The sequence below is a fragment of the Pongo abelii genome, chromosome 8 (genome assembly GCF_028885655.2).
Source record: "Pongo abelii isolate AG06213 chromosome 8, NHGRI_mPonAbe1-v2.0_pri, whole genome shotgun sequence".
NCBI lineage: Eukaryota > Metazoa > Chordata > Mammalia > Primates > Hominidae > Pongo > Pongo abelii.
The window spans coordinates 103,443,231-103,467,056 of record NC_071993.2 but is presented as its reverse complement, the minus strand read 5'-3'; the positions used below and the strand labels follow the sequence as shown (position 1 = coordinate 103,467,056).

At 46.4% G+C, this 23,826-nt stretch overlaps 1 protein-coding gene across 3 annotated transcripts in view; it reads left to right on the top strand.

Moving 5' to 3' along the window:
- Positions 1 to 23,826, top strand: part of TLL2 (tolloid like 2) — a 153,765-nt gene that overhangs the window by 23,578 nt on the left and 106,361 nt on the right. For all 3 annotated transcript variants that reach the window (XM_024253817.3, XM_054522710.2, XM_054522711.2), the window contains exon 2: positions 13,707 to 13,817. In XM_024253817.3, coding sequence (XP_024109585.3) covers positions 13,707 to 13,817 — 111 coding nt within the window. The remainder of the gene's footprint in view (positions 1 to 13,706; positions 13,818 to 23,826) is intronic.

Genomic DNA, 23,826 nt, shown 5'->3' with positions numbered 1-23,826 from the left:
AGGGGTGTGAGGACTCCTCCAGCCCAACCCCTCCTGCACTCTGTCCCTTGAAAGCAGCCGCCCGGGCTGCCCCCGGCTGGCCAGGCTGGTGGCTCTTCTGTTGGCAGAGCACTTCCTGCTGACCCTGAGGTCAGTCCTCACCTTGAATCCCAATGCTGGGACCAGCATCCTGTGCAGGGCAGTGAACCGAACTCTGAGTCTTGGAGCCAAAAGGTCTGAGTTCAAGCCCTGTCCTCTTCTTACGGATTGTCAACTTGGGCTAGTCGTTAACTTTCTGAAGTCTCACTTTCCCCCATAAGATTGGGCTGGTGGCCTTCCTGCCTTCTTCTAGGCCTTCTGCAAGGAGGTATTTGTTCACTTACGGATTTGGGGATGAGAATGTTCTGAAGGTCAGTGCCAGGCCCTGTGCTGGATGCTGGGGTTTCGGGTGTGGGGGGTGTTTGCAGGAGAGGAGGATGTGTGCATGGAAGGGGTGGCATACTGTAAAGTGCTATACCAGAATGAGGGACTCCTGATTACCCTCTCCACCCTGGGTGCTCTAACAGCCCCAGGATCCCATTCCCCAATTCTCAGCATCCCTTTTTGCCCCTGCTGAGCCTGTCAGATCCCCTGGCCTGCTGTCCTGCTTTACCCTCACTGTCTACAGCAGTCCGCATGGCTGGGCCCCCCACTCCAGCTGGCTTACCCTCACTGCACCCCTCCTGCTCCTGCCCTGACAGTGCCTTGCTCTTTCTCACCCCAGGGCCTTTGCACATGCTGTCCCTTTAGCCAGCATGCCCTTTCCTCTTGTTATCCACCTGCCAAACTGCAGCTCACTCATCATCCTCTCACTCATCCCCTTTGTGAGGCTTTCCTGATTCTACATTTCCAAGGCTGTAAGTTAGTCATTCCTCCTCTCCATGCTTCCATCTTACAAAGGGAGCCAAAGACGCATGGCAGTTAAGAGTTAGAATTGAGAGGGGGCCTGGAGGAAGTTGCCTAAATCTCTCCGTGCCTACAGTCCTCACCTGACACTGGGTATGAGGATGCGCATTGCACGGGTTTGCTGTCCTGAGGGCTAGAGGAGTGAAGGAGCCTGCACGGTGTGGGTGCTGCAGAACCATCAGTCCCTTTCTCTTCAGTGCGCTGGTCCTGAGAGGAGATCTAAAACACCAGATTTGGAAAAAATAGAGACTGCTGTTCAAAGATCAATGGGGATGTGATGGAAGGGCGTGAGCTCCCTGTGTCTGGGTGGAGTGTTGGACCCAATGACCTGTATGGCCCCTTCAAGTCCTAGAAGTTTGTCATTCCTGGAGGACTGTGGAGCAGTGCAACAGTCTCCAAAATGTGTTCCTTAGGTCAGGAGACCCAGTGAAAGGAGATCTCAGAGGCAAATATGTTGGGGAATGCTGCATTCCCAGTCTTTCTCTTGGAGAGCCGTGATATTTATTAGAATTATAAAGGGTCTGGGAAGTCCTGCAGTTAAGAAGGTGGTTTAACAGCATTTCTTAGTAACTTTTTAGAATGTGGAACTTTGGGGAGAACTGGATAAGAGATCTGATTTTTGTTTGTTTGTTTAAGACGGAGTTTTGCTCTTGTTGCCCAGACTGGAGTGCATTGGAGTGATCTTGGCTCACTGCAACTTCTGCCTCCTGGGTTCAAGCGATTTTACTGCCTCAGCCTCCCGAGTAGCTAGGATTACAGGTGCCCGCCACCATGCCCAGCTAATTTTAGTATTTTTAGTAGAGACGGGTTTTCACCATGTGGGTCAGGCTGGTCTCAAACCCCTGACCCCAGGTGACCCACCCCCTTCGGCCTCCCAAAGTGCTGGGATTACAGGCGTGAGCCACAGCGCCTAGCAGGGATCTGATTTTGGAATCAGAGAGACTTGTATTGACTCAGAAAACCTGTGCAGCTTCTTCCTACCTGCATGACCTTGGCCAGTTCCTACCTCCCTCATCCTCCCTCATGGCCTTTTTTTTTTTTTTCCTCTCCCTTCTATAGAAAGGGGACAAAATGGCCTCCTCTTGAAACTGGTTAGAGGACAGATTGTGGTAAATACGTAGAAGGCATTCGGCCTGGTCCCAGGGACACAGTGAGTGCTGCTTGCTTCTGCTGTCAATGGGGAAAAGACAGCCAGGGCAAGATCTGTGCTGTGCAAATCCTGGATGGGAGCTGCAGAGATGAGCCTTTCCCTGCAAGGCTCAGATTATGGTCATCTTTTGCAGCCCCCAAAATCAGGCACACACATGGCATCAGATGGGGAACATAACAGAACTTCAGAAACTGTGAGGTACTTTACAGGTACTTCCTGTCATTACTGCAGTGGCCCAGAGCTGGCTGTTACCTCCTTGCGACGCCCAACTGTGCACACCTTTTCCCAACTCCATGTTCAGTGACCTGAAATCAGCCACAGTGGGAGCATTGACACAGGGAAATCAGCAAACACCACAAACCAAGGCTCTCCCCCACCCCAGCCAATCGTTAAATAGCAGCACACCACTGATGGATTAGATATCACTGGAAAGCGTGTCTTTAAAGCTAGTCCTTTTACATTTCCAAATTTATTACATAACAGCTTTAAAGCTGTATTTGACTAATTTATAAAGATTTCAATTTTTGATTTCCAAAAAACATTTTTCCTATTGCACTTCATAATCTATTCCTGAAACATTTACTAGCCAGAGCTTCATAAGGAAACACTACCACCTGGTGATGAGTCCCTCAGTTGCAGGTTGAAGCTCTGGTGGGGTCAGCCAAGACTGGAGCTGAGAGCATTTTCGTGGATGTGCTTTTTTTTTTTTTTTGAGACAGAGTTTTGCTCTTGTTGCTCAGGCTAGAGTGCAATGGTGCATTCTCAGCTCACTGCAACCTCTGCCTCCTGGGTTCAAGAGATTTTCCTGCCTCAGCCTCCCGAGTAGCTGGGATTACAGATGCCTGCCACCACGCCCAGCTAATTTTTTGTGTTTTTAGTAGAGATGGGGTTTCACCGTGCTGGCCAGGCTGGTCTTGAACTCCTGACCTCAGGCGATCTGCCTGCCCCAGCCTCCCAAACTGCTGGGATTATAGGCAAGAGCTACCACGCCCAGCCGGATGTGCATTTTAAATGCTACCTGCGGCCCATACGTTCAAGTTCTACATCTCTGTGAGGAATTGCCCTGCCTACCCTCTTCACTACAGCCATGTCGAACACAGAGAGGTGGAGGGGAGCCCATGATCCCAGGGTCATAGTTGGAAACAGAGTCCTTGGTGCCTTCGGTCAGTGCTTCTCAAACTCCAGGGTGCACCCGATTTCCTTGAGGGATGTTAACATGCGGATTTTGACTGAGCAGGTCTGAGGTGGGCTCTGAAATTCTGTATTTCTGTCGAGCTCCAAGATAATGTTAATGCCGCTGGTCTATGGATTACACCTTGAATAGCTGAGATTGGTAGTGGAAGCGGTGATGGGAATACTTTGAAAGTCTTCTCTTTGCCTTTCGGTAAGAATTCAATAGCTTTGTGCGTTGAATCCATAGACATAACTCATTTGCTTCTAAGTATAGTTCAGTCCACTTGTTGATTTAATTTTTTATTTATTTGACATTAATTTTGGTGTATAGTATAAGGTTCAAAGCCAACTGACATTTTCTCAAATAGCTAACCTGTTTGCTTCAACATCATTCATTGCTTAGTTCCCTACTTTTCACAAATATGCGAGACCTGTTTTATCCTATATAAGTTTTCTTAGATATAACCAAGGGGCTGCTTTCAAATGATTCTACATTGCAGGCTGTCTAATGAAGCCAGTCCTCCTTTGGTACTCTTTTTCTTGGCTGTTCTCACCTGATTGTGCAGATTAACATTGATATCATCTTGCCAGTAATAAAAAAAATTGGGATTTTGATTGAAGTGTATTAAACGCACACATTCATTTGGAAAGAGTTAACGGTTCTTTACTATAGTCTTTCTTACCAGAAACATGTCTTGTCAGTCACTTTTTATAGCTTTTAGTACGATTTTACATTTCTTGACTTAGTAACACATTTTTGTCATCAAGGTTGTTCCTAGCTATGTTACTTTAATTTTTTTCCAATTGTTTTTATTTTTTTTGAGACAGAGTCTTACTCTGTCACCCAGGCTGGAGTGCAGTGGTGCAAATCTCAGGTCACTGTAACCTCCACCTCCTGGGTTCAAGTGATTCTCCTGCCTCAGCCTCCCAAGTAGCTGGGACTACAGGTGCGCGCAACCACGCCCGGCTAATTTTTGTATTTTTAGTAAAGACAGGGTGTCAGCATGTTGGCCAGGCTGGTCTCGAACTCCTAACCTCACGTAATCCACCTGCCTCGGCCTCCCAAAGTGCTAGGATTACAGGTGTGAGCCACTGCGCCCGGCTTAGATATGTTATTTTAAATAGAATTTTTATATTATTTTATTTTATAAGTAACATATAGTAGTTTGTATTGTATCATTTATAATTTATATTATTTATGTTATGTTTATATATAGCTAGCCACATGTGGCAATTTAAACTTAAATTAATTAAAAGGAAATAAAATGTAAAATTCAGTTCCTCAATCATATTAATCACATTTCAATGCCCAACAACCACATGTGGTTAGCGGGGACCATGTTGATGGAATCGCTTTCTTTCTTTCTCTCTCTCTCTCTCTTCTTTCTTTTGACAAGGTTTCGCTCTGTTGCCCAGGCTGGAGTGGACTGACACCATCGTGGCTCACTGCAGCCCCGACCTCCTGGATTCAAGTGATCCTCCTGCCTCAGCCTCCTATGTAACTGGGGCCACTGGTGTGTGCCACCACGCCCAGCTAATGTTTTGATTTTTTGGTAGAGACAGGGGTCTCACTTTGTTGCCCAGGCTGGTCTCAAACTCCTGTGCTCAGGTGATCTTCCCACCTTGGCCTCCCAAAGTGCTGGGATTACAGGTGAGCCACTGCACCTGGCTTGGGATCACTTCAGTTTATTCTTTTAGGTTATCTAGGAGAGCAGCTGCTTTGATACCAAACTCCTGGTTTCTCTCCTGCAGCAGCATTACCCTGATTTCCTTCTTAATGAGGAAGGCAAGGATGGCAAATGTGTGCCATGAGGGTTGCCCTATGCACTCATGCCCATGGCACACATCACAATTAGTCATAGCACCCTTTGCTGTTCTTGGGCTATGTTGGTTTTGAACTTACCCCTTAGTGCCCTGCTCTTCTGTCTGAAGACACACATTGCATGTAATGGAAGGACCTCTGCTATGAAGAACGCATTGCGTCAGGAGTCTAGGTTCCCACAGCAGCCTTTGGTTTATTTAGAGTATCAAAGGCAGTTTCTTCTTCCTTCCACACAGGGGTTTCCATCCCTGGCTCCCAGATACATGTAGGCCCTGCTGGTTCAGACCCCATTGTTATGAGTGGTCCTGGACTTGAGTCTTCACTCTGCCAAATGACTCACTATGTGACCTTGAATGAATCACTCAGACCCCCTGCAGAACATGCTGCTCTCTATGGAAGGCAGTGGTGGCTTGGGGACTCCAGCTGACATTCTGGACCTGTGTTCTGGGGTGCAGCCACTCTGGCTTGAAGGCTGTATCTGTGAGCCTAAGGGGCAGCACTGAGGACTCATGCTATGGGCTGCTTCCCCTCTGAGTGAAGGGCAGGTGGCCTTCTTGTACTGTCTTTGATCCACAGGAACTGTCTGTGGGATCCTGGGGCAGGATCTGTAGAACACAAGGGAAGAGTCGGCAGGACCGCAGCGTGGGAGCCTGGTCTGGTGGGGGAAGGGGCTCTCTGGGCCTTGAGGTGGGCTAGGATCCAGTCCCACACCATGGGGGCTTCCTGCGGGTGCTGCGGAAGGGCCAGGCCATGCCCTCTTGCAGCTGTTGTGGGTAAGGGCTGCCCTGGGCTGGGCACGCAAGCACTAAGTCAGTGCCTCCCAAAGGGATCAAACCTGTAAAAACGTCTCTTAGCTCACTGCACATCACATTGATGTGGGCCATGGCCGGTGACCTCAGTGCCTGCAGGGTGCAGCTCCTCCATCTCATATTTGCTGAGTGGGGCCTGGTGCCAGTTCTGTGCTGAGCATGGATCCACATTATCTCAGTTGATGCTCGCAACAACCCCATGTGGAAGATATTATGACTCTTTATGCCCACTTGGAAGATGAAGAAACTGAGGCTTAGAGAGGTGAAGTTATTTGTCCAAGTCTTCCCAGGCAGGACGTGAGCTGGGGGCTATCTGATTCGGTTCCTTCACCGTCAGCCACTAGGCCCATACTGCACCATGTGATGACTTTCCTTGGTGAGTATAAAATGGGATTTCACAAGTGAAATGTACATGGGAGCCTGTCGTCATGGCGTTTAGACTCTGGCACAATCTGGGAAGTTGAGTAGATACTAAGAACTTAGGAAGCCGCTGGGGAACTGGGAAGAACCCTGGCTTGGGGGTTCTGGCTCTGCTGCTTGCTGGCCCTGTGACTCCAAGCAAGTCATTCTCTTTTCTGAGTCTCAGGTTCTTAATCCGTAAAAGTGGAATGAGACCAATATGGGTTGATGCAAAAACTAAAAGAAGCGATGCCTATGTACAATCCAGTGTTAACTGTAAGGCATTACAGAAAACATGATCTCCTCTCCCTCCCCCAACTCCACCTACTTCAACCCCCAGCCCTACCCCTGCCAATGCCTGGCATGTGCTGCCTCAGTAAGTGTTAGATGAGTATAGCAGCATGATTTAGCCCCCGCTGTCTGGTTAATATTGTCTGGTTGAGACCATTTGTCCTAAAGGAACACAGAGAAAGGAAAGAGTGTATCGGGGTGGGAGGGCAGATACTGGTGATGGAAGCTGAGTTGAGTTTTGCAGGGTGGGGTCTTCTGGATGAGGACAGGTGGGGGAGGGAGAGAGACAGGAACCAGGAGGAGCAAAGTGGAGGTTGGAGTGGCACCACTCTTCACTGCATGCTTGCCACAGGCCAGGCCTGGCACCGGCTGCTTAACAGACCTCATGTTGTTTAATTCTCACACACTTCTACCAGGTAGGCACCTCTATTTCCAGATGAGGAAACCATGGCTCAGAGAGACCAAGTGAGTTACCTGAGGTCACACAGCTCTTCAGTGATGGCACTGGAATTGGAACCCAGGTCTTTCTGGCTTAAAAGTACATGCTTTTAATGAGCCTGCCTCCCCAGGTGAACAATACGAAGACTGCAGGCAGAAAGTGCCTTCGTAAAGGATTCCCCTGCAAGGAAATCAGCCTGGGGCTCCCACCCTTTGGTGTCAGGAGGATGCCTGAGCACTGGACATGAGGAGGTGGAGACCAAGTCAGCTGAGCAGGCCCAGGGGACAGTGTGGGAAGAGTTTCCCAGCAGCCCTGTGACTTTGGGAAGGGGCTGCTGCAGAGCGGCCCCCACTGCTCTGCCCTGCTTTGCCCCTCTGCCATGCTCCGCCTTCAAACTGCGGTGTGCAGGAGCATTGGACTTCCCAGGGGTGCTCTCTACAGATGGTTCAAAGGAGTGAACTTCCAGGTTCTGAAGCATGCATCTGGGATTCTATACTAGGACTGCAGGAGGATGCTGGGCATGTGGCCCTTCCTGCACTTCACGGGAGAGAGGCTTACCTGTCACCCATCTGGAATCTCACTGTGTACAAAACCCCCGAGTGTCAAAGGAAAAATGAGAAATGGTTGGTTATAGAGCAGCCTTCTTCGATGAGGAGCCAGAGTATCTTAGACCTGCAGCTCTTCTGTCTCTTCTCATCTATAGGAATTTCTATTAAGGGAAATGCTTGGGGCAGGGAGGAATATTTTGATTTCAGAACAACTGAAGTAGGGTAGTTAATGATAGTGATTCTTTTAAGTATAACTAGAGTGATCCCTGGACCTCTAAATTTTTCAAGCTATGTGGATAAAACCCAGGATGGACATTTTTCTTGTTTTCTTTCAGTTTCAGCATGCTATTCCAAAAGGTAGTTAAACCTATTTTACCAAACCATATCATGAAACATTTATTCTGCATATAGTCAATCCTCATCTTATAAAATATTTATTATTTTCTTCTCATGAGCAAAATAAGTATTTAAACTTATCGTGAAAAATCTGAAGTGTCAGGCTAACAAAGGGATATGTAGCTTTTCAAAATGATTTAGAAACACGTGAGCACAGAAGTTGGAAGACCACTATGTTACTTCTTTGGCTTGGGTGGTTTTCCCAGTGCCTGTTCATCTTTTCCCTTCTCCCACCCCCTTGCTTCCCTCTTTCTTCTCTCAGAATGTTTGAGAAGTATTCCTGATTGTCTGCCATTGTCATTGCCATAATTGACATCGGACCCTTTTTCTTTGGGGGAAAAATGGTGCTGCACTGTGGACTGTCTTGTGCCAAATCTTCAGGAAAGTGGGAAGCCGAAGGGCTCAGTGCAGGCAGCTGGAAACCATCTTTGACCAAACCAACCTTGTCACACATTTCAAGGGAGTTCTAGATGACAGTCAGAATTCAAGGAATTGTCAGATAGACTGCCTTGTACAAAGTTTGGGTCCCCAAGAAAAGCTTTAAATTGAGAGACATTTATTGCATTCAGTCAACACTTTTTATTTTCTGATTTTTTATTCTAGCCATCCGAATGGCTGTGAAGTGGTACTTCATTGTGGTTTTGATTTGCATTTCCCTAATGACTGATGCTTTTGAGCATCTTTTCATGTGTTGGCCATTTATATCTTTTCCTTACAGATGTGTTTTTTCAAATCCTTTGCTTATTTTTAATTGGGTTGCCTTTTTGTTGTTGAATTGTAAGAGTTCATTTTATATTCTGGATTCTAGGCTCTTGTAAGATATATGACTTGCACAGATTTTCTCCCATTCTGTAAGTTGTCTTTTCACTTTCTTGATAATGTCCTCCTTTTCTGATAATGTCACAATGCACAAAAATTTATAAATTTGATTAAATCTAATTTATTTATTTTTTCTTTTGTTGCTCATGCTTTTGATGTTATATCTACCCCATTGCGAAATCAAGATAATGAAGATTTATGCTGATGTTTCCTTCTAATAGTTTTATGGTTTTAGCTCCTACATTTAGGTCATTGATTCACTTGGAGTTAAATTTTGTATATGGCTCGAAGTAGGAATTCAACTTTATTCTTTTGCACATTTGTTTTTTTTAAAAGCCTCTGGTGGCTTGTGGCTAAATAAGAAAGGGAGATGGAGATCTGGGAAACTCCGACCTAGAAATATAAAAATGAATGCTGTGAGGAGCATCAGTCTCAATTCATAGATTTCACAGTATGGACAGTGTGGATGGATGGCATGGGTTTCAAAGTTTTGAAAGCTGTATTTGACCTCTGTGGGGAAATTACCTACTATGTGCCAAGAACAGGGAGAAGCATGAGCCAGTTTATAGATTTTGTAATATGGACAGCTTGGATGGATTACTTGGGTTTCAAATTTCAAATTATATTTGATCTCTGCAGGGAAAGCAGCTATGTGTCAAGTACTGGGCTTGGTTCTTCATTGCTCCACAAATTTTATTTTTCTTCCTTCAATAGATTGCATCTACTGAAGAAAGGTTATATCTATTGAAGAAAAAAAAGAAAGCCATGGTATGTGTGTGTGTGTGTACTTATGTGTACATGATCTCATTTAATTTTCTCAACAGGTTTCCAGAATAGGCAATATTATCTCTATAGATGAATCATTTGTGGCTCAGTTGAGTAATATGTGCGAGGTTGCCAGAGCCAGAATATGAATACAGATCATTTTGCAAAGGCTGTGTGCTGTATGTGTCAATCATTATAATCTAGATTATGATACAGAAATAAATAATCCTTAAGTATCCATGCTTTATAACCACAGAAGTTTTTGTCTCATGTTACATGTTCAGCCTGGATCATATCATCTTCACTCTACGTCTCAGCCTGATAGAGCGGCCTGTTTCTGGAATATCCTTTGTCTTATGGCTTTGGGAAAAGAGAACATGGCAAACCGTGTGCTCGGTCTTACAGGTTCTGCTTGGAAGTGACACATGTCACTTCCCCTCACTTTCATTAGCCAGAAAAAAATCATGGTGGGCCAGGCAAAGTGGCTCATGCCTGTAATCCCAGCACTTTGGGAGGCTGAGGCAGGAGGATGACTTGAGGTCAGGAGTTCCAGACCAGCCTGGCCAACATGGTGAAACCCCGTCTCTACTAAAAATACAAAAATATGAGCCAGCATGGTGGCGCATGCCTGTAATCCCAGCTACATGGGACGTAGAGGAACGAGAATCGCTTGAATCTGGGAGGCAGAGATTGCAGTGAGCTGGGATCGTGCCACTGCACTCCAGCCTGGGCAACAGAGAGAGACTCCATCTCAAAGAATAAATAAATAAAATAAATCACATGGTGAAGCCTGACATCTGAGAGAGGGGGAAGTATAATTTGTACCCAGGAGAAGCAGCAAAAATGATGAACAATAATAGACTCTGTCACAGGTCTCCTCCCCTCTTGTAACAAATACTTGCTTTCCTTCTCCTTCCATATATACAACATGCTTACCTTTCCCCAAAGTCCTGTCCTGTCATGGTACCAGGCTCCAAGTCCAAGATCTTGTGATCATCTCTATACTAAGTCAGGATGTGACTCCTCTTCATCCAGAGGCTTGTGAACTTTAAAACAATCATATACTTCCCCACCCCATCACCAAAATACATACTCAATATACAATGATAGATAAGGGACAGGATAACCGTAACAAACACTTCCATTTGGAAAGAGGAAGATTGGGAGGCACAACAGTCACTGATCCATAACAGTTCTGAAATCAGGCTGGACACATGTTGCAAGGGGCGCCTAGGATGGGGAAGGTTCCTTCATGAGGCCCTGATGCCACCTCCTGCCAGTAGCTCTCCATTCATTTTCCCCGTGTGGCTTTGAGCTCCACACTCTGGGAGGTCCTGCCCTTCCTTTTCCCTTATTCTTAGCCACGTCTGGAGAGGGCATCAGAGAATATGCCCTTCATGGGGGCAGCTTTTTCAGCCTGTTTCTTTCCCATACAAGGATGGAGGCCCAAGGGTCATTTTGTGTCAAACATTTATTTAAGTGTCAAACACTGGCAGCCTCTTATAGGCCATGCTAATGACTTTTTTTGGTCCTGTGCTTTTCTACAACATTAATCATCTTCTTATCTGTTTGGTTCAGCTGTGTGTGCCATAGCCACATACAATTATTTTCTAAACATGTCTATCTCTCTCCAGACTTAATTATTGCTACCTTGCACTTATGAAGCTTCTGAGAGAGAAACACATTCTTAGTTTTCTTTATCTGAACAATTCTTTCTCAACTGAAAGGGTTTACCAGGTACCATCTTGGTTGGTTCTTGCTACAAGGTTGAATTTCTTTTCTTTAACAGACCTCTTGAGTATAATTTACATGCTGTGTAATTCACTTATTGTAAGTGTATGTGTGATTTTAGTAAATTTATAATTGTGTAACCATAACTACAATCCAGTTCTAGAGCATTTCCAGTAACATCCAAATTTCTGCATGTTCGTTTACAGTCAATCCTTGTTTCTGCCCCCAGTCCTAAACAATTACAAATATTTCTACTTCTATAAATTAGCCTTTTGTAGACATTTCATATCAATTGAATCATATAATATGTAGTGTTTGGCAACAGTTATTTCATTTCGTATGATGTTTTTGAGATTCATACATGTTGGAGCCTGTGTCTATAGTTTGTTTCTTTTAATTGCTACATAGTTCTATTGTATAGATATGCCACATTGTGTTCATCCATTCCACAGCTAATGGACATGTAAGTTGTTTCAAGATTAGGGCTATTAGAAAGAAGGCTGCCATAAACATTTGCGCATGTCTTTGTATGAACATATGTTTTCATTTCTTTTGGAAAGATCCCTAGGAGTTGAATTGCTGGGCCTCGTGATAAATTTAAGTTTTCAGTTTTTTTTTTGTTTTTTTTTTTTTTTTGAGACGTAGTCTTGCTCTGTCGCCCAGGCTGGAGTGCAGTGGTGCGATCTCAGCTCACTGCAAGCTCCGCTGCCCGGGTTCACGCCATTCTCCTGCCTCAGCCTCTGGAGTAGCTGGGACTACAGGTGCCAGCCACCACGCCCAGCTAATTTTTTTCTATTTTTAATAGAGATGGAGTTTCACCGTGTTAGCCAGGATGGTCTCGATCTCCTGACCCTGTGATCCGCCCGCCTCAACCTCTCAAAGTGCTGGGATTACAGGTGTGAGCCACTGCACCCGGCTAAGTTACTTTTTGGAGAACCTTCCAGTTTTCCATAAAGGCTGTTCTTGACACTACAATGCTGAATTTTCATCAACCTCTGTTACTCGAAGTTCTCAACTTTCTTTTTTTCTGTAGTTATGAGGATAGGTTAGCTCTTCCAACTTTCTAAGACCCTGAAGTTTTGGACTCTCTATTCTTTGTCATTCTTACAAAAATTGTCATTTTTCGAGCCCGTTTCTTTCTTGTAGAACCTTGTCAAACATAGTTAATAACAACCAAGGCATGCTATCAGAATTCTTACTCCATGTCTTCATTTGAAACCATAGCGCATTCAGTTCATCATCTGCCTTCCGAGTGAAGGCAGGCAACACTTTGACTGAATACTTCGTCACCGTCACTGCATAACATGGAGATGACTTCCTTTCAGCCTCTAGTAACAGTTTCCTTGACACCTGGCCCAAAGGCAATGGATTTTTGTTACAGAACATACTATTTCTGATAGCAATTTCTGTATTAGTGAGGATAAAGAGATTGTGCTCCAGTAATGAATGCCCGTGAATCTCGGAAGATTATGAAAACAGCATCACACCTGTAATCCCAGTGTTTTGAGAGGCCGAGGCAGGAGAAATATTTGAGACTGCACAACATAGCGAAACCCTGTCTGTACAAAAAAAATTAAAAAATTAGCCAGGTGTGGTGTCCCATGCCTGGAGTCCTAGCTGCTCGGGCAGCTGAGGTGGGAGGATTGCTTGACCCCAGGCTTTCAAGGTTGCAGTGAGCTATGATCGTGACACTGCACTCCAGACTGGGCTACAGAGCAAGACTCTGTCTCTCTTTAAAAAAAAAAATCCATCCTGCCCCCCAACAAAAAAAAACAGTGTTTTCATTTTTTAATCCATGCTGCATATCCATCCTGATAAGCCACACTGTGCTATACATCATCTTTACTCCAGAACCTAGGGTGATCCCCATGAACCCAGATGAACCCCATCTGGAACATTGCTTGTCTTCTGGGACAGGGCAAAGAGGGCGCAGTGAATCATGCACTAGCTCTTAAAGCTTCTGCTCACACTGAATTAGAGCAGGCTGTGTGGCTAATCCTGACACCAATGGGGCAGGGTACTATAATCTTTCCCCAGGGAAGGGCAACAAAAATTATGAACAACAGTATAATTTATCACATTATTCGTTTTCTTCTATATCTTGGGAACCATAAAGAAGAAAGAAGCAGCTGTCTTTTTGTGGTAGTTTTGCTCAGAGCTGCCTAGAGCGAGGACAAGACAGGTGACCTTTCAAAATACCTTACAGACTTAGGATTTGGATTTTCATGGTGGTTGGCACAGCCCCAGGCTGCACAGAACTAATACCTGCTGTTCCTCTGCCTCCACCAGCCCTATCTCTTAGGCTCAAGGAGAAATTTTATTGGATGGGCTGTCTTTTCCAAAGTTTACCACCCAAGACCCAATGCCCTTTGGGGCATTAGTGAATCCATTTTTCTTGACTTCTAGCATAAATTCACCCACTTATGTGTTTCCTTCCCAGCTGTCTTTTGGGGAGACATTGCCTTAGATGAAGATGACTTGAAGCTATTTCACATTGACAAAGCCAGAGACTGGACCAAGCAGACAGTGGGGGCAACAGGACACAGCACAGGTAGGTACTGCTTCCTCCCTTCTCCTGCCCAGACGGGAGGGACGAGGGACTCCAGCAGGGGGAGATGTGGACCACGAGTCATCGGTGTTTGACCTGCTAGTCCGATGCCCACCTATTTGTGGAAAATCAGTGGGGTCACTTCTCCTTCTCCGCTGGAGCCAGTGGAGCTGGGGCTTCCAAGTTTGCTGATGCTTCTAAGAAAATCTCCATTTGCCTCTTTATCAGAGGGTTCAGGCTGGAGCTCGGTGTTGGTTCTTAGGACCCTGGCCTTGGGGTTCAGCACTTTCCAGATTGGAGAGTCAAGTGAAATGTAAACAGAAAACCGTAACACCATAACACCTCATAGCAAGTGTGTGAGAAACCAAGAGCAGTGGGAAGACAGAGAGTGAGTGGAGAAGCCTGCCTGGTGTCATGTGAATGGGCACTTGTGTGTGGTGTCTTGAAGGGTGAGTCGGAATCCTGAGTGGGAAAAAGGGCATTTCAGGTGGAAGGAGAGCCTTTTGCAAAGGCAGGAAGTATGGGGGGACTCTCCTTATTTGAGGAACAGAGGTAACGTGCAAGTCACTGGAGGGCAGCCCTTTGTGGGCTGTGGCGGGAGATGCGGCTGGAGAAGTTAGCTGGGGTAGACGGTGAAGGGCTTGCCTGTTGAACTCATGAGCTTGGGCTTTACCCACTGGGCTGTAGGGGTTCTGGTGAACAGGAGCGTGACTTGCTCATCTTGAAATCAGGGGTGCCCTGATGGAGTCCCCTCTCCCCCTGCTGTCTGCAGCCCACCAGATGCCCTTGGGGTGCTGGGTTCCTGGCTGGCTGCTTGGGAAGCTTCACTATGCTGATTGCAGTGGGGATGGTGCTGGGGGGAGGGTTGTATCAGGCAACCCCTCTCCCAGGCTGCTCGTGTATGTGGTGACATCCAGGAAGACCTCTGGAACCTGGAGGGAAATGTGTGGGCATGTGCCCAGGGCAGGGGCACCTCCCACGGTTTATGAGGAACCAGAGCAGCTACAGGGACCTGCCTTCAAAGCTCCCTGCAGGGGTTGGTGGGTGAGGGCTGACATTGCTAGGAGGTCACGGGGACCTCATCGCGAGTGGCTGGGAGGAAGGTGGGGCAGTTATGTACTTTAGGATTTCTTTATGGTGTCTTGTTTCGTGAGTGTCATTTCTTAGGATTTTTGAGGTCTCGTATAAGGTTTGAAATTCTATTCACATTTTAAATGGAGTTTTCAATTATTTTTAATACCAATATATTCAGAACTTTACTTAAGCTCTAACCAAAGGAAGCATCTTTGCATAATCCTACCACTCCATGTAATCACACTTTTCTCCCCAGTTCTTACCTGGAGGCCTAGAGAAGCTGACCTGACTGTAATCTTGTATGTGTAGTTAAAATATTTTTAAAACTTTTTTGATGGTGTTACTTAAAAATAGTGAACTTCATGTATCTCAAACATACAGCATGATGAACTTTTACATATGTACACGCTCATGGGACCACCACCCAGACCAAGATAAGGAACATTCCAGACCCCAGAGACTCCTCACACCCCTCCCAGTTAATACACATCCCAAAGTAGCCACTGGTCTGACCTCTATCACCACAGATTCCTTTTACCTGCATGGAGTCATACAGTCTGTATTACTCTGTGTCTGGTTTCTTTTGTGCAGCCTGTGACTGAAATTCACTCACGTCGCCGTGTTGCTCTTTTTCATTGTTATGCATTATTCTATTGTATGAACGGACCCTGGTTTATTTGTTCTTCAGTTGACAGACATGTGAGCAGTTTGTGCTTTGGGCTACGATAAATAAAGCTGCTGCCGTCATTCTTGGACGTAGTGTTTTGGTGAACATGAGCACTCATTTCCACTGGGCCTGTGCCCAGGAGTGGGGGTGCTGGGTCATAGGGCACACACAGTTCAGCGTTAGTAGGTACTGTCGAAGAGTTCTCCAAAGTGGTTGTACCACTTGATGCTCTAAGTGGGTGCATACTCATTTAGAAGACAGGAGTGGTGTCTGTGCAGGATCCAGTAAGGGCTTTGAGTCTTGGTCTCCCCGGTTTGGGTCTCACTGACTTGACGCCGGCCCACCATCAAGAATGCTCAGGGTTGCCTTTCTCAGCTCTCCTCCTGTCCTTGGGGGCCCAAGGTTGGCAGATGGGAGTGAGAGACCCCAAAGAGAGGCAGGGCAGTGGCCAGCCACCACGCCAGCTGCACACCCAGCTGCTAGAGGGTTGTGTTGAGGGAAGGCTGCCTGAGGATGCTGCGGTGGAGGAAGCCCAGCAGCCCTGTCTTCTCCCTCATGCCACTTGCTCAAGGTGGACATGACCTAAGAACTTGGAGGCCTGTCTTCTCCCTTCTCTCCTGTGAGCTGATAGAGCTGATAGAGCACAGAGCCTACATCCTGCCTGGATTAAAAAAAAAAAAAAAAAAATTAGCTGGGCGTGGCAGCATGCGCCTGTAGTCCCAGCTACTCGGGAGGCTGAGGCAGGAGAATGGCGTGAACCCGGGAGGTGGAGATTGCAGTGAGCCAAGATCACGCCACTGCACTCCAGCCTGGGCGACAGAGCGAGACTCCGTCTCAAAAAAAAAAAAAAAATTAAGATTAAAATTAAAACAAGTGGAGAATGAGGGAAATTTGCTGTGTACATAGGGAATGTGGGGGCTTAGGAATGAGGCCTTTGAAATATATATCATACTTGGTGTTTCTTCCTTCCCAAGCTTGATATTTTTTTTCTAGTGTGTTTTTATGGCAAAGTGATTTTTATCCTGATCATTTTTCTCTGAGGTCCAATAGTACTTTGCGTCTGCCTAGAATAGTATGAATAGTTATTTTATCGTCAGAATGGGAATATTTTTTATTGTTTTTGTTAATTAAACTAATGCTGCTTGTTGTAAAAAAAAAAAAAAAAAAGTCCAGTAGCTCATAATTGTATAAAGTGGAAGGTGAAAATCCCCTCTTATCCCAGCCCCAGAGATCCCTGGCATTACCAGTTTGCTGGATTCTTTCCAGACTTAATGTGCTCGGGCTGTGTGTGTGCATGTGTGCGTGTGTGTGTGTGTGTGTGTGTGTAACATAAAAGGGATTAGGGATTTTACTCGATGTGCTTTGGCATTGTCTGCATTTTTTACTTAACACTGTATCATGGACATCTTGTCATGCAGCACGTTGTGGTCTCTCTTGTTTTAACGGCAGTAGTGATTCAATGTGCGACTCTGCCATGATTTACCTAACTAAGCCCTTATAGATAAATGTGAAGATTGTTTCCCATTTTTTTCTGTATTTTTTTTTCCTCTTAGAAGCAATGTTTCTATAAATAACTTTCTGCATGTATCGTTAAACATTTGTTTTAATTTTAAAAATCATAGGCCGGGTGCGGTGACTCACACCTGTAATCCCAGCAGTTTGGGAGGCTGAGGCAGATGGATCACTTGAGGTCAGGAGTTCAAGACCAGCCTGGCCAACATGGTGAAACATTGTCTCTACAAAAAATACAAAAATTAGCTGGGCATGGTGGTGGGTGCCTGTAATTCCAGCTACTTGGGAGGCTGAGGCAGGAGAATTGCTTGAACCCGGGAGGTGGAGGTTGTTAGTACGATTTCACTAGCCAAGATCGTACCACTGCACTACATCTGAGCAACAGAGTGAGACTCTGTCTCAAAAAAAAAAAAAAAAAAAAAAAAATATATATATATATATATATATCTCATTAAAAAGGAACCAAACCTTTACCCTCTTTTCCTACTTCCAAATGTGTGGGAAGATGTATTCTTAGATGCAAGTTAATCTCATTTCCAAGCTTTGGTAAGTGCCTCTGTGTATTAGTCTATTTTCACTCTGCTGATAAAGGTGTACCCGAGACTGGGCAATTTACAAAAGACAGAGGGTTAATTGGACTCACCGTTCCACGTGGCTGGGGAGTCCTCACAATCATGGTGGAAGGCAAGGAGGAGCAAGTCATATCTTATGTGGATGGCGGCAGGCAAGGAGAGCTTGTGCAGGGAAACTCCCATTTTTAAACCCGTCAGATCTCGTGAGACCCACTTACTGTCACGAGAACAGCATGGGAAAGACCCGTCCCATAATTCAATCATCTCCCTTTGGGTCCCTCCCACAACACTTGGAATTATGGGAGCTGTAAGATGAGATTCGGGTGGGGACACAGAGCCATCCTGTTTCTTTTGTTGGAGGGTAGGGAGAGGGCTCAAGGGGAGAGGTCTGAGGTCCCTGGAGGGAGACATGGGGGGAAGGGCCCAGAACCCTGCAGTGCAACCCCAGAGGCCTCCTTTGCCTGTTTATCCTGTGATCTTGGCACCGCTTTTTTGGCTGCAGAAGGAAATCATGTCAGTTTCCCTAGAGGTGACCTAGTCAGCCTCATTTGCTAGATGTGTCCAAATTTATTCAGTAGCAGAATCAGGACTAGAACCCAAGTTTGTCAACTCCAGGGTTGCTGTGTCTTCTAGTTTACCAACCTGCCCGTCATATTGCCAGCTAGAGGAGTTGAGAACAAGAGTGCAGGTGGTTATTCCTTTGTTGTCACTTGGAAAGTAGGCTGGAGTCTTTCTGTGCCAATGGTGAGGCAAGACCTTATGCCTGGGTTGGCTTAAGAGCCCACTTAGCGTACTGCAGTGTCCACAAAAAGCCACTGACAGCTTTAGGATTCACAGCAGGGAGCATGTCTTCTGTTCACTTGGGGCCACGAGCTGTGTTGATTTCATGCCAATTTGTCTTCCTGCCTCTAGTCTCTCTTACTCCATTCTGCTTCTAGCTTATCTTTCTGGCAACCTTGTGACCACTGTAGTGGGTCCTCCCAAAACCCATGTCTACCTGGAACCTCAGAATGTAATCTTATTTGCAAATAGAATCTTTGCAGATCTAATTAGTTAAGGATCTTGAGATGAGATCCTCCTGGATTTAGGGTGGATCCTAAATCTATTGACTGCCGTGCTTATAGGAAAAGAAGAGGACACAGAGAGAAGGCCATGTGAAGACAGAGGCAGAGATTGAAGTGATGCAGCCACAAGCCAAGAACACCAGGGTTGCCAGGAGCCACCACAAGCTAAGCAGGGACAAAGGTGGATTCTCCCCTAGAGCATTTGGGGAGAATGCTGCCAACACCCGGCCTTCAGACTTCTAGCCTCCAGGATTGTGAGAGAATAGAGTTCTGTTGTAAGCCACTCAGTTGTAGTTTGCATGGCAGTCCTAGGAAACGAATACAGCTGTGCTCTTTAGAACCTTCGATAGCTCCCCCTTGCTTATTAGAAACATTCCTTGGTCGGACTCTTAAGGCCCTTCATGCTATGTCCACAACCTACGTATCCAGCCTCTCTTCCCACTCCTGGTCCTCCAGCCAAATGCAATGATGTGCCTGTGCAGGCCCCCAGTTTCCTTCCTTACAGCCTCTGTTCTAGCTGCTCCCTCTGCTGAAAGTCCCCATTCTACACATAAGGAAATGAAGGCCCCCAGAAAGGTTGGATGACCCATTCAAGCCTCTTTATCCATCTCTACCCAGCTGCATTCGTGATGCCTCTTTGCTCTGAACACCTCCCAGCTTGAGGAGATGGCCTGGGTAGATGGTGCTGTTAAAATTGGCCTCATTTTGTTCTTGGGATGGAGAGAGCCGCTATTTCTCCCACATTCTCTGATGGGCCCATTCCCTTGTCATGGGGCTGCTGGAGGATGTGGCAGCCGCATTTTGGATGTGTGTGGGGGCAAGGCGGCAAGAAAGGATTCTTCAGGGAGAGAAAGTCTTCTGTGTGCATTTTATTTGCAGTGAGAAGAATGGGAGTCCTGGGCAGGCATTGGCCAAGCTGTTCTATGAATGGGGCCCTTGAATTAACATTACAGAGTTTCCTAAAGCTGCTAATCGGATTAGCTGTGTAGTGAAGGAAGTACTTAGTGGGAGACACACACAGACACACACACAGGCGCGTACACACTTTCCGACCCTCTTGCACCCTCTTCGATACGAGAGTGGCTGAACCTGACAGCCCCATTCCTGAGTTCTTAGACACCTCTCCTGTTAGCCACAGGAGATGTGGAGGAGAAGCCTGTGTGGCTGATGCTTTGAACTTTCTGTTTGTTTGTTTGTTCCCTAAAGAGTCCAGGAAGTCTGCATTGGGCACGTCCATCTTTGTAAATGTACCTGAAGAGGAAATCTGGATCTGATTTCTTGATGTTTGTAATGAGGACTTTGAAAGGGGAAATGGTTTTAATTACTTATTGGCTCGGATGGAAGTTGATGTTTCCTGCCTCATCTATTCTGAGCCACTGGGCCATGTCCATCTCTATTTAAGAAATCAACCTTGCTCTAAATCTTCACTTCCTAAACTCCTGCCATCTGTGTAGGATGTCTGCATAACCCCAACGGTTTGGGCATCGGGTTCAAAATAATACATTAGCAGGAGAGACTCTGAGACATGTCCCCTCTCTGAGCCCTGTTTCTGAATCATGGGGACGCTTTCTTTTTTTTCATTGTATTTATTTTATTTTTTGAGACAGCGTCTCTCTCTGTTGCCCAGGCTGGAATGCAGTGGCATGATCTCGGGTTCAAGCAATTCTCCTGCCTCAGCCTCTCGAGTAGCTGGGATTTCAGGCACCTACCACCATGCCCAGCTAATTTTTGTATTTTTAGTAGAGACAGGGTTTCACCATGTTGGCCAGGCTAGTCTCGAACTCCTGATCTCAAGTGATTCACCTGCCTCGGCCTCCCAAACTGCTGGGATTACAGGCATGAGCCACCACGCCCAGCCTTGGATTCTTTCTTTACCCACAGACCCTTTGGTTCCTAGAGTTCCTATCCGTACTCTGTCCAAGACTTTGAGTGGCACACATTACTCTCACCTGGTCGTAGTGTTCCCATCTGATCGTGGGGGCTGATGGAACCACATTCTAACTTCCTTCAAGCCAGTTTGAGCTCTGGATTTGAGTGCTGGTGTTTCAGGCTAAAGAAAAGAGGGGACCAAAGGCTATCAGGCATTACAGGGCTAAAGGTAGGCATTGAACACCAATGCATACCCAAGAGATACCCAATGTCCAGAATCAGAGAACTTGGATTTAGGGTTTCTGGGCTTTGCTTTCCAAGGTTTGAGGCTCTAAAAAGAGATCCAACATGTTTCTGTTCCCAGCATATTTTTAACTTTGAAGCTTTTTTTTCTTTTTTTTGAGACAAGATTTTGCTGTGTCACTCAGGTTGGAGTGCAGTGGTGCACTGCAGCCTCAACCTCCTGGGTTCAAGCCATCCTCTCACCTCAGCCTCCTGAGTAGCTGGAACCACAGGCACATGCCACCATGCCTGGCTAATTTTTGTATTTTTTGTGGAGGCGAGATGTCATGTTGTTTCCCAGGCTGGTCTTGAACTCCTGGGCTCAAGCAATCCTCCTGCCTCAGCCTCCCAAAGTATTGGGATTACAAGTGTGAGCCACTGCACTCAGCCCAACTTTGAGGCTCTTGAGAGAGCTTACAGGTGGGGCTGTGATTTTTCAGCCTCTACCCCTGTGGAGACATTCCCCAAGCTTTGTAGACATGGCTTCATCATTTTACTAGTTTTATTTGTTGGGGTAGGAGTGCTACTGACTGCCAAGTGTCCAAATGAGAATGGGTCAGTGGGGGGCTCCCTGTGAAATCCTACAGAAGGGACGATGTCTCGATTTTTTGAATGAACGTCAGAATGGACTCTTGCTGGGCCAGTTCATTGGATTCAAGTCTGTCTTCTCCCACGTCATGCATTGCCAAGTGCCATCTCTGAGAAATCTCAGGGCCTCTGCTGCCAGGGCCACAGGTCTGGAAATCTGAAGAGTCACAGGGGCCCATCAGGGAGCTCTCTTACACATCCCTGTCTTTCCACTGTCTCCTCCAAAGCTAGGTGAGGAGGGGGTCCAAAGAAGAAGGTCCTGGTGGCCTCTTTTCTCTAAGTATGTTGTGCTTGACATTTTGAGATTCACAGACTCCTTTGAGAATCTGATGAACATTATGAACCTTCTCATAGGTACACACACACGCACGCATGCACACAGACACACACACAATCGTGCTTGCAGTTTTCACATTGAGATCCATGGATCTCAAGTTACGAAATTCTGACCCCAGTCCTGTCTTTGGTGTGCTTCCCCACTGTTGGAGCTGTGCCCGTGGGCATCAGCACCTTGGAGGGCTGCAGTGTGGGAAGACATGGGTGTCGGAGCCCAGCAGGCCTGAGTTTGCGTCTCTGGCTCTGTACTGATTTGCTGTGGGACTTAGGGCAACTCATTCCTTATTTGTAAGATGGAATAATAATACCTGCCTCACAGCGGGGATTAAATAAGTGTGATACGTAAAGCACTTATTCTGGGGTCTGACACCAAAAATAATAACAGTAATACCCACAGGGTTGGCCCTTTGCTGGCTCTCTTGTCTTCTCTTCTCTATGCGACCCCCAACTTCTGTGTCCCAAACCCCATGCTCCCTAAATGTCCAAGTCTCTTGGAATTCTTCATTTTAGCACTCTTCCGGAACCTGCAGGAGACTCTGGAGCGGGGCCTGTATCAGTGTGCTCTATTAGATGCTTGGATTTGGATTCCAACCAGCACATGGGAAATCTCTAAATCAATCTCCAACATAAAGACTTCCCAAGTGGCCAGGTGCGGTGGCTCACGCCTGTAATCCTAGCACTTTGGGAGGCTAAGGCGGGTGGATTGCTTGAGGTCAGGAGTTCCAGACCAGCCTGACCAACACAGTGAAACCCCATCTCTACTGAAAATACAAAAAAAATTAGCCAGATGTGGTGGCGCATACCTGTAATCCCAGCTACTTGTGAGGCTGAGGCAGGAGAATCACTAGAACCTGGCAGGCAGAGGCTGCAGTGAGTTGAGATCGCACAACTGCACTCCAGCCTGGGCAACATAGCAAAACTTTGTCTCCCCCCTCAAAAAAAAAGACTTCCCGAGTTGTCCTGAGCCACACTCTGGGGTCATCACAAAGTTGGCCAGAGAGGGATCTGAGAATGGATTCAATGCTGGTTCCTCTTTAGTAGTAACAACGAAAGAATGAGAACAAGTACCATTTGTTATGTCAATTATGGGCTAAATGCTTTATAGACATGATTTTATTTAATCTTTACACAACAGTTCTATGTGGTAGGTACTATTAGTACGTGTAGGTGTGGAAATGAATTTTCAGAGAGGTAAGTAAGCTGTCGGTGAGCACACAGCTAATCATTGATAGAGCGAAGATTAGGACTCTAGTCTTTGAAGTGTCAGAGGCCCTGCATTTAGCTCCTACACTCCATTGCTTCTAGAAACAGCCACTGGCATCACTTCTAACCCTGTTCCCTTGAGCTACTGAAGACTTAGGCTCGCCATCACTCCCCTAGAGAGGTGCTGGGGGTGCACAGGATGTGTTCTGCAGGCTTACAGATGCTAAATCTCATCCTGCCTGCTATTATTTATTCAGCATCTGCCTGACCCATCAACCAGACTATCAACAGCAGTGACAGTCTGGCCTTTCTTCTTTTGTTCCAGCATCAGGCTGGGCACATCAGTGGTGCCAGACAAACACGTGTGAACTGTGGATGTAGCCAGGAGGCTCAAGACTGCCTGATGGTCTTGCCTGCTCTCCTGCTCCCCCATGAGGCTGTCAGGGGTAGGATGGATTGTTTGAATGTGTGATGCCTCCGACCCCCTGCTGGGGATGGGTACCAGCAGCAAGAGAAATTCTCAAGCTCAGGGATGGAGCTGGGCAGGCCCACATCACCTTGCAGGGAGTGTCTGGAAAGGAGACCCTTTAGCCACGTGGTCATTAGCTTCTCTTTATAGGGCCCTTTGTACAGATTCTCAGATGGAAAATGTGGTCCTTAAGTCTGCAAGCCGGGGAGAGCTTGCTGGGATCCCCATGCACTTCAGCCTTTCTCTCTCAGAATTTTGGGGATGTCCAGCTGGCCCTCATCATCACCCTGCCTCGCCCACAAGAGTTCTTGGCTCCCACAGGTCAGAACTTGATTTTCACATGATGCCCTCCTAGCCTGTCATTCCCCACACTCTT